Below are 11,778 nucleotides of genomic sequence, written 5' to 3' on the forward strand. Positions count from 1 at the left end.
TCCTATAACATCAAAATTATTGTATATATTGGGCTTAAAAACAAAACGACTTCCTCAAATAAAATCTAAATTTAAAAAACCCCTTAAGACAAGCAACTTTCCTTTTAAATCTCCCACAAATTATCTTGAGTGAAAGTGGCAAGTCTCAGCAACTCAATACATGTACATAAATAAAAAATATACATACCCACAGATACTTACTCAACATATGTGTTCCATGAAGGTGATGAAGACTTAGAAGACTCAGTCAGAGCCATGAATACACAATTGGTTATAATGGTGCACATGATAAACCAGGTGAACAATGTAAGTCACAGGAGTGAAGGCAAAGAATATGACATGGATTCAGAAATGTAAAATATTGCATCAGTCACTGGGTGATATTATCTGGCTTTTTGTTCAAAGCACATGCAAGAACAGCCTGCACAGGTATTCACTGATTTTGAGCCATGCTGGATGACAACACACTACTGTTGTCGTTCTGCGCTGATTGCAGATCTGCTGCTCTAAGCATTTCCAGCCTGGAAAAAGGACCCTCAACCACTTTAGGATTAGGTGGAAGGATGCAATTTTAGTTTCATTTGACAGCATACAAGTTAAACACTTGCCCAAATCACAGAAGTGGAGCCCAGACCTACCTCTGACCTGGCAAAGCTGTTCTCTTCCAAAGGACAGCACGAAATTTGACAGGGTGATTGCAGGAGTTTCAAACAACTCTAGATCATAGAATCACAGGATATGCTGAGTTTGAAGGGACCCATCAGGATCACCAAGGCCAGCTCCTGGCCCTTTTCAGGATATCCCAAGAGTCACATTATGTGCTTGAGAGCTCTGCTTCAGTGCTTCTTGAGCTCTGTCAGGCTGGTGCTGCGACCTCTGTCTTGGGGAGCCTGTTCAGTGCCCAACCACCCATGGGTGGAAAACCTTTTCCTGATATCCAACCTAAACCTCCTCTGGCTTGGTTCCAGCTGTTTCCTCGAGTCCTGTCACTGGTCACCAGAGCAAAGAAATCAGGGTCTGCCCCTCCACTGCCCCTCACAATGAAGCTGAAGACCACAGTGAGGCTCCCCTCAGCCTTCTCCAGGCTGAACAAACTAAATGCCTTCAGCCACTTCTCATGTGGTTTCCCCTCCAGACCATTCACCATCTTCATAGCCATTCTTTGGATGCTCTCTAAAAGATTAATGGGGTTTTATATTGTGATGCCCATGTCCAGCAAACTCTAGGAGCTTCTCTGGACCTGCTGGCCCAGAGAACAGGAGCCTGGGCAGCTCCCTCATATGTGGACACCTAAGCTCAAGCACATGATTCTAGAACTGGATCTCATGCCTTGTTGTACCACACATATGGGCAATCCATAGGGTAGAAGAGTATGGGAAAGATATCTTTCTTTGCCATTTTCCATCCTCTCCATCCCCACAAAAAGCAAGTCCTGGCTTTAGCTCTAGGCATGGTCCAGCTGTTTGAAGGAGCTGAGCCACTCATGGAAATGCATATGTCAGCCAGCTTCTGCCCAGAGAAAGCCCCAGATGAGAGGAGTGCCTCTTCCAGGGATGTCTGCACGCTGCTGCGACGACAACCTTGAGTCATTGACGTTACCTCACAGCACAGAGCCAGGAGATGGCTAGGAATCTGAAATCCACACAGGGACATCACAGACTCCACTCTGGGTCTGATTCAGTGTGAAGCCACAGCTCAGGTGTCCTTCCCCAGTGCCAAACTGGAGCAATACATGTGTGATTCTCACCCCCTAAATTTGATATATGAGGTGGGATCTATATTACCTTTATATTCCCAAGACATTCCCTTCAAAAGCATTCCAGGAAATATTTACTTTCATATACCACATGTACACTTTTCAATCTCATTTCCCAGAGAAACCAAGTTTACATGGGCTTTTTCAATGTGTTTTCCTGTGTGTGCTTGCCTATCTCAACCTTTTCTCTCAAAACTGGCCAATGGTTGATCAGCTTTGGCACATGAGTTGAATTTAATTCCCACATTTGGGGAAGCAGAAGATGAAAAAGACGATAGAGACCTTATCAATCTTCTCACTGTAAAAGGCTTCAGAATGAGATACTAGTTTATGACACATCAAGGAATCAATATCAGAGCTCAAAGCACAAATCTGTAGAAAGTCAGGCTTAATAAGACAAATATTCACAAAACTTTTTTCTAAATACCACAAGAGCACCAAAACACTAATAATATCTAAGGTGATTCATAATTAGAATCTGTTTGTAGTGAGGAAAAGACCAGACTAAATCAATGCTGTAAAATACGAAAGCACAGGTTCATGTAGGGTTTTATAATCAAAAAGAGTGAATAAAGCCAATAAAAGGATATGAATGCACTAAAATTTTAATTGCTCTTCTTCGTATTGGATGGAAGGGACTGAAGATCCACAGGGCACGTGTAGCAGTAAATCTGTAGATTGTTTTCTGCTTGTTTAGCACTATGAAAATCTTTTAAAAGTAAACAAACAAGAATTTGTCAGCAAGTTGAACACAGAACTTATTTTTGTGCTATATCCTGTGGAAAAGCTGCATAAATTTGCTATCTTTTAATCAGAAACTTTAACTCTCAGGCTGCAAAATATTCCTTAGCACAAACTTCTTTTTTCAACCTTGTGATTTGCAAAGAGCCATGCACAGAACTAATCTTGCTTATGATTATTCTCTTAAAATAGAATGAACCCTCATTGAGTCAAGATATACAAGAGATGCAAGGAAGAACTGCAGCCTTTTTCATTATTTGCTATTGTTGACAGTCTAGCTCCTAGACTGTAGAAATTAGTTCAATGTCTAACCTCCTCTCAAGCAAAAAGCATAATTCCCAATGGAATAATTTCCATTTCTCTGTCTGTTATTGAAAATCATATTCTTCAATATGTCACAACTGGAATATGGAGCTTGAGTCAGGAGGCTGTAAGGATTCATCAGCAATCATTTTAAAATAATCTTTATGCTTAAGTATCATTTATTGTATGTGTAAGTGGAACAAAAACATTGAGATGGAGTGAAACACATTGTTCAAAACTATGGAATTTACGAAAATGTACACAATTATGTATAAAATGTACAAAATTACTATAACTCCTAATTATTATAACTTCTTTCTAAACTCCCCTTTTCTTCCTTTATCCAGTTTATTTTTTCTGCTTCAATTCTGATTCAAATCTTAATTGATTTCATATTATTTCATTCTTAAAATTTAAAGTTAATCTTTTTCAAAAAAGATTACATCACTCAGCTGTGCCAACTGCATGCATTGTTTAACCAAGAAAGGGATGAGAATTTGTATAAAGCAACGTAAGCAAAACTCTTTGACAGACTGCCCACAGAAACTTTTGGCAATACAATAAATTAAACTGAATTAAATTAATTAAAAATAAAATCCAAGCATCCTGGTTGGCTCTAACCTTATGATCTTTGTAGTACGGGTCGAGATCCTCCAGCGGTTCCCCAATGAGCTCTGGAGGAGGATTTCCATAGAGAGCTGGCAACTTCTGGAAAGCTTTTAGGTCAAGCTGAGGACGTGGTTTCTCCTCAGGTTTCTGCTCTATGGTATTTTTTTGACAATTCTTTTTGGCAGCAATTCTCTTTTTGATTGCTGCCAAGGATTCCTGGGTGAACCTGCGGAAGTTGTTGGTACCAGGTAGCAAGAATTCAGCCATTTTTCATGCTTCTCTTCCTGTCACTGATTCTGTCCAAACAATAGAAACAAGTACAAAGGAAGTCAAGTAACTCCAAAGCAGGCAAGTTATGGAAATGAAATAACTGTTTGCCCACGCATGGCTAAAAACAACAACTTTCTAAGCCATCAGCTTCTACAAAGAAGGAAAAAAAAAAAAAAAAAGAAGAAAATATATGATAAATACGTTTTTCAGTGAGATGTCTTCTCAGTATTTTTTTGAATTATATGCACAGATAGGATGTGAGCAAACCTCTGTAAACTTAAGAGTAGGAACCAGATATACTCTTATTTGGAGCACCTCATATAAGATACATATTATCCTAAATGCTCTTGAGCTGCTCAGAAAAAAAAACCTACTCTTCTGGTTCAGCCCAATATTTGGAAATAGGACAGCAAAACCCATTCAACTGCAACATCAAATGTGTGGAAGTTGTGAGCTAGAGGAGGATCAAGTATTGAATTAACTAATGCAGAGGGGAATACTCAGATGGAAAGTCCATCCTGGTGGACCCAGCACAGGAACAAGCAGCATCCAAGAGGATTTAATTTGTGACCCACAGAGCATGGAGCACAGAAACGCTTGATCTGACAAAGTTTATGTTTTATGCAGTCCTCTCAGAACAAAATTATTGAGAATAAGCTAGAAAAACACTTTGCATTTTTGATTAAGAAATCTGGCCAGGTTTTGGATAGAATCCATCCATTAAACACAACGTGAGTTCACGCTGTGCGAGGAGATTTCTCCAAAATATTTTCTTTGATTTTGACATCTGGGAGGACATTGTTAATTCAGTAAGGGGTCAGGGAACTCATGAGCCAGTGCAGCCCCACCTGCACACTGTGCAATGATCCCACCTGGTCGAGGGCTCTCCCTGGGGTGGATCAGGGCTGAGCAGGCACAGAAGATCACCTTAGAGGTACACAGTCAGGTTTTTTCATTCAGAAGCTGCCACCATCCCTTCAAGTGTGCCTCAAATTTGACTCCTTAACAGCAATGAGAGCTTAATCTTGAAATTTAAGTCCTCCTGCTAGACAACCTGTTCTTCCACCTTTCCATTCCAGACACTACATGGAACACCCCAGGAAAACACAGCCTGAACCAAGAGACTTTGTTTTACTTTGTAAACAATTTTTCTGTATGTGCTGACTGCCTGTAACTTCCCCTGCCAAGCAATGCCTTTTCATTTCTCCCCAGATACAACATGATTTCAGTTGACCTCACATCGCTGAGCTGTAAGAAACCATTGCTGTGAGAACAACAGCTGGAGGCCAGTGACAAACTAACTGCAGTGAAATTGCTCCATTTTTGCAGTCTGCCTGCCTCTCCCATTAAAGCAGCACACGAAATTATGAATATGAGAAGTAACCCTTGCTCCCAGCACAAATTAAAATCATTTCTGGAAGAGAAATGGGACAGTCAGGCAAGAATACTCATTATTCTACACTTTTCAATATCAGGTTAACAGTCTGGAAGCTATGTGTAGTATTACAGCAAAAACAAAAACTACAACATCTATTCACAAGATTTCAAGCCTTCATCTGGACAAAGTGGTGTTTGTTTTGTTGATGTTCAGAGTCATTCAGATGTTGTGATGTCAGTAATGGGAGCTGTGAATGATGCATGAAAAGATGCAATTTCTGTGCAATGCACGGAGGGAATACAGTAATTACTTTATTAGGATTTGTGCCAAATTTTCCAAACATACCCATCTCTCCAATTCCATAGAAGTTTACCTGATCTCAAAAGTTCACCATTAAAATTCTCTGTTTGTTGCAGATTTCATTGTGGTTTTATGTCTTCCCTTCCAAGAAACCATCTTGTAACCTTCCAGAAAAGAAACTTTGATTCTCACACCATCTTCCCTCAAGACTATTCCAGGGCAGAGGAGATTCTAGGAAAACAAGAGGTTGCTGGCTAAAGCCAAGGATGGGGAATTAGAAGGAAGCAGGAGGGCACATATAGCCTGGAGTGCTTTGCCAGAGCTGGAGAGCAGGCAGGGGGATCTTTCCTGGTGGTTTTGTAAATTGCTTCAAACAATTATGGAAAAATTATTTTTTCAAACATTAAGGGAAGGAAATCAAGCCTCGAGCTTGTTGTCTCACATGTCAGCAGCAAAATTTCCATGAGAACAGCTACAAGCCATGGAGCAAAAGGCTAAAACTACACTTTTCATCCATGGGCAAGGCTGAGCAAATCAGTCTAATGCTGAATAAAATCTAACAATTGTTAGAAATTGAGTAATTGGGGACAAAATGTCCCTGATTCATTCAAGCATCTTTAAAAATATCCCCAAAATAATTTCTGTTACCCATAGTCTCAGGGAGAGTGGCACACAAAAGACAGTTGAGATGTATTTAGTTTTTATGTGAGCAGGTATCAATGGAACAATTTGACCTAAAGTAGAAAAAAAATGTTAATGCAAAACCATTTTTCCCCTTATTGTCACAAAAGAAACAAAGTGCCATTTTGGCCTTTTCTCAAGATTTGAAATACCGACAAAATAAATTGATATTTAATATCTCTTGAACATTAAAATTTTTCTTATCCTTGGAATTCTTGAAGACCAAACACCGATAATGAAATCACCATGATCAAAGAACAATGATTTGAATTAAAAAGCACAAGGAAAGAAACAAAAAAGCATTTATGATTTGTTCTATCAGCTGTCAAAAATATTTTCTATAATTATTTCTCAAAGACCCAGCTACTACAACAAATATCCAGCTACTACAAACGTGTAGCTGGATATATTTCCAAAGTAAGGATGCCTTCTTCAAAATTTGTTTTCCTCTTTAGGAATACTCTTTGTGAATAGACTGGGAAAAAAGGTTATTGTCAAAGATATTTTCTCTCCTTTAATTGTGATAACAATCACCCCAATTCAATCCCAGTTAATGAATAAAATTGTTCTCAACTATTTGCTTTTATGGCTTCATCATCTGTTATAAAAAGAGGTGAAAAAGGTTGACTATTCCTGTGTTCAGCATGACCAAAATAATTAGTATGATCAGGGTGGCCAGGATTATCCAGGATTTCTTTTCGTTTGTTTGGTTTTTTAACTTGGCAGATTGTTACTATGCTTCACTTGGGCTGTGCTGCATCTTTCTACGCCTGAATTTCCAGAAGAGAAGTCAAATTTTTCAAGAACTAAATAAAAAAATATATAAGTATTAGGAGATCAAAGACTCTGTAGAACTGTTCCACTCTTTCCCCAAAAACGTTTCTGTGTTTTGATGCAGATGATTTAATCAAACCAAACTGATATTTTCTTAATGGCTCTTAAGATACATATTAAAATAACACTTCTGTCTCAACACATGTAACTTTTTAACCAGAGAATAATTTGGGTTGAAAGGGAACTTAGGAGGTTCCTCGAAATGGGTAAGTCATGAGGTGGGGGCTTTACCCAGACAAATCTCCAAGAGCAGAGTCAGCACAACCTCTTGGAGTAATCTGTTCCAATACTTGACTGTCTCAACCCATTTGGACCCCCCTTGTTTTAATTTATGCCTCTTGCCTCTTGTCTTCCCACTATACAAAACTGCCACAATAAAAAAGAAAGAAAATACTGTACTCATAGAATAATTGAATGGCTTGTGTTGGAAGGGATCCTTAAGATCATCCAGTTCCAATCCCCTGCCATGGGCAGGGACACCTTCCACTATCCCAGGTTGCTCCAAACACTGTCCAACCTGGCCTTGAACACTCCCAGGGATGGGGCAGCCACAGCTTCTCTGGGCAACCTGTGCCAGGGCCTCACCTCCCTCACAGTAAAGAACTTTTCCGTAATATCCAGTTTAAATGCCCTCTCTGTCAGTTTAAATCTACTGTCCTGTCACTCCATTCTCTTATCCCAAGTCCCTCCCCAGCTCTCCTGGAGACCCTTTAGGCACTGGAAGGAGCTCTAAGATCTCCCTGGAGCCTTCTCTTCAGTTGTTCTCCAGGCTGAACAGCCTCAGCTCCCTCAGTCTGTCTCTCATTTGAAAGGTAAAAGGCAGCTCCCAAAATGCCTCTGTATAAGGAGAGCACACATTACCCCGTCTTCAGCCCATTTAGTTACTCCTCCATTGCAGCCTACAAGGAGCTTCTCCCAGGTCTGATTGCCAACCTGTGCAGCTCCACTGAGATTGCCAAGGGAGGAAGACCCTACAGCCTCCTTGAAATCAGAAAAACTGTGAATTCAGAGCAGATAATGATGACTAAACACAGAGATTAACATAGACACATGGAGAGTACAAAAAAAAAAAAAAAAAAAAAAAAAAAGCAACAGTTTTTTTCTCACTAGCGTGAGATAAATAGATAAATCCCCACTCTTCAAAGTGGGATTTACAGTTTACTGTTCTCAGTGCTGGAGAATGAGGGTAGCAAACAGGGTGGAGATTCACAAAATAATTCACCTGATAAAGCCAGTTAGTATGCATCCAGAAAGCCCCTCTGGGTGGGATTAATTTCACTTCAGTGCAGACATCTTGGAGTTACACAGCTACACCTCCACAAGCTCCCATGCTGCCTGCTGAGACCCCTTTTCACATCTGCTTCAGGAAAGAAATGCCAGTTGACTACAACAGATGACCTGAGATGCTTCAAGTGAGATGAGATAAATTCAGCTCTTTGTATCCATTACACCTGCTCTTCTCACTGCCCCTACTAATGGACAACGGCTAAACTTCCAAAGATTGGTGAGTCTACAGTCACTGGTGGGACTGGGCAAACATCATTAGTCACCAGCAGACTGTGAACACATAAAAATTCTATGATTGCCTAATATTGAATTGTCTCATTAATGACTACTTCCAGCACAAGCCTTCTTAGCAATTAGTGAAGCGTTAAGTCACATTTTCTTTTGCCTGGTAAGGGGACACTAATTTTCAGCTACTTTGCCATCATAAATAATTTAAATCTGTGCAGAGATCACTTTCTGTAAGTGCTTGAGCAGTCAATTGACAAGTTGTCAAATGGCCAGTTGCAAGCACTGAGGAAGCACAGAAACTCTGTGGCAGCACAGGAGTGAACCTGAGAGAAAAGAGCTGGAAAGCTGTTAATGACCATGGGTGAGTCCATTGCTGCTGGATTTAGGTGTAATCACCTGGTCATTAACCCATGGTCTTTAACCCTGGTCATCAGCCCATGAACTTTAACTGGTAGCTTTGGTGTCCCCAAGGAAACAGCCAAAGCACGGAAACAACCTGTTGGTCATCAAGAAGCACAAAAGCCTCCAAAAGTGGACAGAACAAGATTGTAAAAGCCAACAGCAAATGTGGTAACGTGGTTTGCACTGAGTCATCATCATCCAGGCATTCCCTGCCCATCCCTGTCCCTAAGGATAGTGGGTGTAACCAGAAGACAAGGAAAGATTGGTTGGAAAGTCCACGAGCCAACAACAGGATCCGGAATTATCTCCCCAACCTCTGAGGAGCCCAGGGAGTGGAGAAGACCCCAAGGAACCCCCACAGCTCAGGACTATGGTTGGAGCTGTCCTATAGGAAAGTTAACATATAAAATTGCATGTGTTTTTGGTTTAAGTGTGATAGTATCTGAATCCACTGATCCTCCACACTGCGGCTTTATATCATGGCAACTGCACAAAGAATTGAGATTATAGTCTTGTTCCACTGCTGTTATCAAGGCAATTGGTCAGGTGCTGGTCAGATGATGGGGAAATAAACCTCAGGTGTGAGGTTTTACAAAACAAAGAGAAGAAATAGTTCAGGACTCATCTCTCTCCTAACTTGAATAAGACATGGAATATATCTTGATTTAGAAGTGCCATACCAAGAAGTATCAGTAGGTCTGGGGGCAGATTTAAGAAGTGTGACCAGACAGTGTGAATCACTCACTTTCATCACTCTGAAGTGGGAAAGAGGAGGAGGAAAAGGAGAAGGAGAAAGGGAAATTCATTCATTTCACCAAGCTTGAAAGAGTCTTGCCCAAGGACGGCAGTGGAAGGAAGGAGAACATGCAGCCAGGTTACACTTGGCTGCCAGGTAGGGGCAGGCTGTGATTTTTAACCATATATTTTCTACAGTGCTGTACTGGACCATCTGCAGATTTTATGGATACTCAAGCTTTGAAGTAAACAGGGGGAATCTGAGTTGTTTTCACCACTAAGGAATGAGAGCTATGCTCTCACTGCCGCTATCATCCAAGAGCTTAAGGACATCCATGTAAGAATTGCAGTTGTTAAGTTTTTTTGCATTTGAGATTTAAGTTAAGGTCAGGCTGACAATATGTCAGATTTTTTGTCTTTCCAAATGTAAGCAGTGTTTCAAAAGTGGTTAATGTCATTAATAGTTTTATAAACTATTTATAAACTATAAGCTCATATTAACATGACTTGATTACAACACACAAAAGCTGTAGATAGTCATGGTTTGGATTTTGAACTGTTACCATTAACAGAAAGTACTAAATGCACCAAAAGTATCACAGACTTGCCATTTTGTCATTCTGAAGATTCCTTTAATTGTGTACATTTTGATACAGAAAGGTCTCTCAGCAGCTAAATATATAGAGGAAAAAACTTAGGACAAAATGCAAGAGAAATATTTCTCCTGAGACCATAACAAAATTTAGCTGGTCCATGAAAGAAAACCTGGAAGAAAACCCCTCATCTGTCACTAAAACACAGTGAAAAAAACTTTGAACTATAAGTTTTGAAAAATTAATTTGAATGCACAATCTCAATTTTAACTTGAATTGCCAAAGGTTTAGTAGTTCCATAATTTATTGAAATTTTCAAATTACATGGTCTTTTGTCTGACACAGCTTTAGAAATATATTAAAATGTATCTAATCAGAAGTTAGTTCTGAACAAACTGTTTGCATTAAGTATGTCATTTAATAGTGCCACTTAATAAGGACATACATAATGTCATTAGGTTCCTCACTTCATTAAATTCACTATTTGCCCTTTTCAAATTTTGAAAACTCAAATTTCAACAAACCTTTCTTGTGGGTATGGAAAAAAATCTCAGATCAAGTCAAATAATTACAAAGAAACCCAAAATGTAATACAACAAAAAATTTAAAATCTTTGAGATATGGAAAAGGAGCAGCACCTGTACCACAGGAAGAACCTTTTCCCTCCTGGGAAAATCTAATTTTCCCAGGTCTCACTTATTAGTTTATTTTGCCCCACAGTTTATCATGATAAAAGCATTCTCCAGGCACAGTACAACATATTCCACACATAAAACAGATGCAATTCTGCCTTATTCACACACACACACAAAAATCTATTTAAAATAAGATCCATTCTTAAGTCTCAAAAAACCAAATGTTAGTCTGTATCAGAACAATATTACTAAGCCTAAACCTATGTAAGAGAGTAATGTCATAAAGTTTAAGGTTATTGAATTTTTTCTGTCTTTGCTTTGAAATAAATATTATAACTAGAAAATCTCATGTTTGTAGATTAAATATACATATTTGCAATTTTCATGCTCAGAAAAAAACCTTCCTTATATGCCTCTTCACTTTTTTAGGATTCTATTTTTGACCCTAGTTAACTTATTTCAGCAAAATAACAAGTCAAAAACACTGGGGAAACTCCTGTGCAAAGGAATAAATAAATATTCACTCCTCCCCACTTCCATTTTTTTCATGCCTCTCAGGAAGAAAAACTTGCTGCTGAGATTTTTTAAATGATTTTTAGGCAAATAAAAGGTCGCTGAATCCTATAGAAGAGTCTACCACAAACCACCTTTTTTTTCTAAGAAGAGAAAGCGCAGTAAACCACAGGACTTACATTATTTTCCATCCCTCTAAGTGAAGGTTCAAGGAGTCACTTCTTTCTGTGCAAGAGGAGCATTATCTCAGCCCAGTTGTCTCCCCAGAAATAGCTGGAAAAGCCTCCTCACTGCCTTTATCATCCCTGTGTCCCCTTGCAGCGTTCCCTCACCACTCTGGAGATGCTGTTCCTCCAGGAACTGTGCTATTTGTACATGGGGGTGTTGAGGGAGGTGTCTGTGTGAGCCATGGAAGGAGCTGAAGTGATTTCACAGGGTCTCCTGGGAAAGGCAGAAACCTCAGCTGGGGAGGCTCCAAGCTCACAGAGCATTTCTCCGTGGTCTTGTTTCATC

The 11,778-nt window shown here is 39.6% G+C and overlaps 1 protein-coding gene across 1 annotated transcript in view; it reads right to left on the minus strand.

Annotated features, from left to right (window-relative positions):
* LOC137463949 (sodium channel protein type 5 subunit alpha-like) overlaps nucleotides 1-11,523 on the minus strand; it is a 40,885-nt gene extending 29,362 nt beyond the window's left edge. Inside the window, exons 1-4 of the mRNA XM_068175297.1 lie at nucleotides 11,445-11,523; nucleotides 3,422-3,705; nucleotides 2,347-2,465; nucleotides 202-306 (exon numbers count right to left, since the gene is read on the minus strand). Coding sequence (XP_068031398.1) covers nucleotides 202-306; nucleotides 2,347-2,465; nucleotides 3,422-3,676 — 479 coding nt within the window. The 5' untranslated portion in view covers nucleotides 3,677-3,705; nucleotides 11,445-11,523. The remainder of the gene's footprint in view (nucleotides 1-201; nucleotides 307-2,346; nucleotides 2,466-3,421; nucleotides 3,706-11,444) is intronic.
* Nucleotides 11,524-11,778: the final 255 nt, after the last annotated feature.

This window comes from Anomalospiza imberbis, chromosome 1 (genome assembly GCF_031753505.1).
Source record: "Anomalospiza imberbis isolate Cuckoo-Finch-1a 21T00152 chromosome 1, ASM3175350v1, whole genome shotgun sequence".
Lineage (NCBI taxonomy): Eukaryota > Metazoa > Chordata > Aves > Passeriformes > Viduidae > Anomalospiza > Anomalospiza imberbis.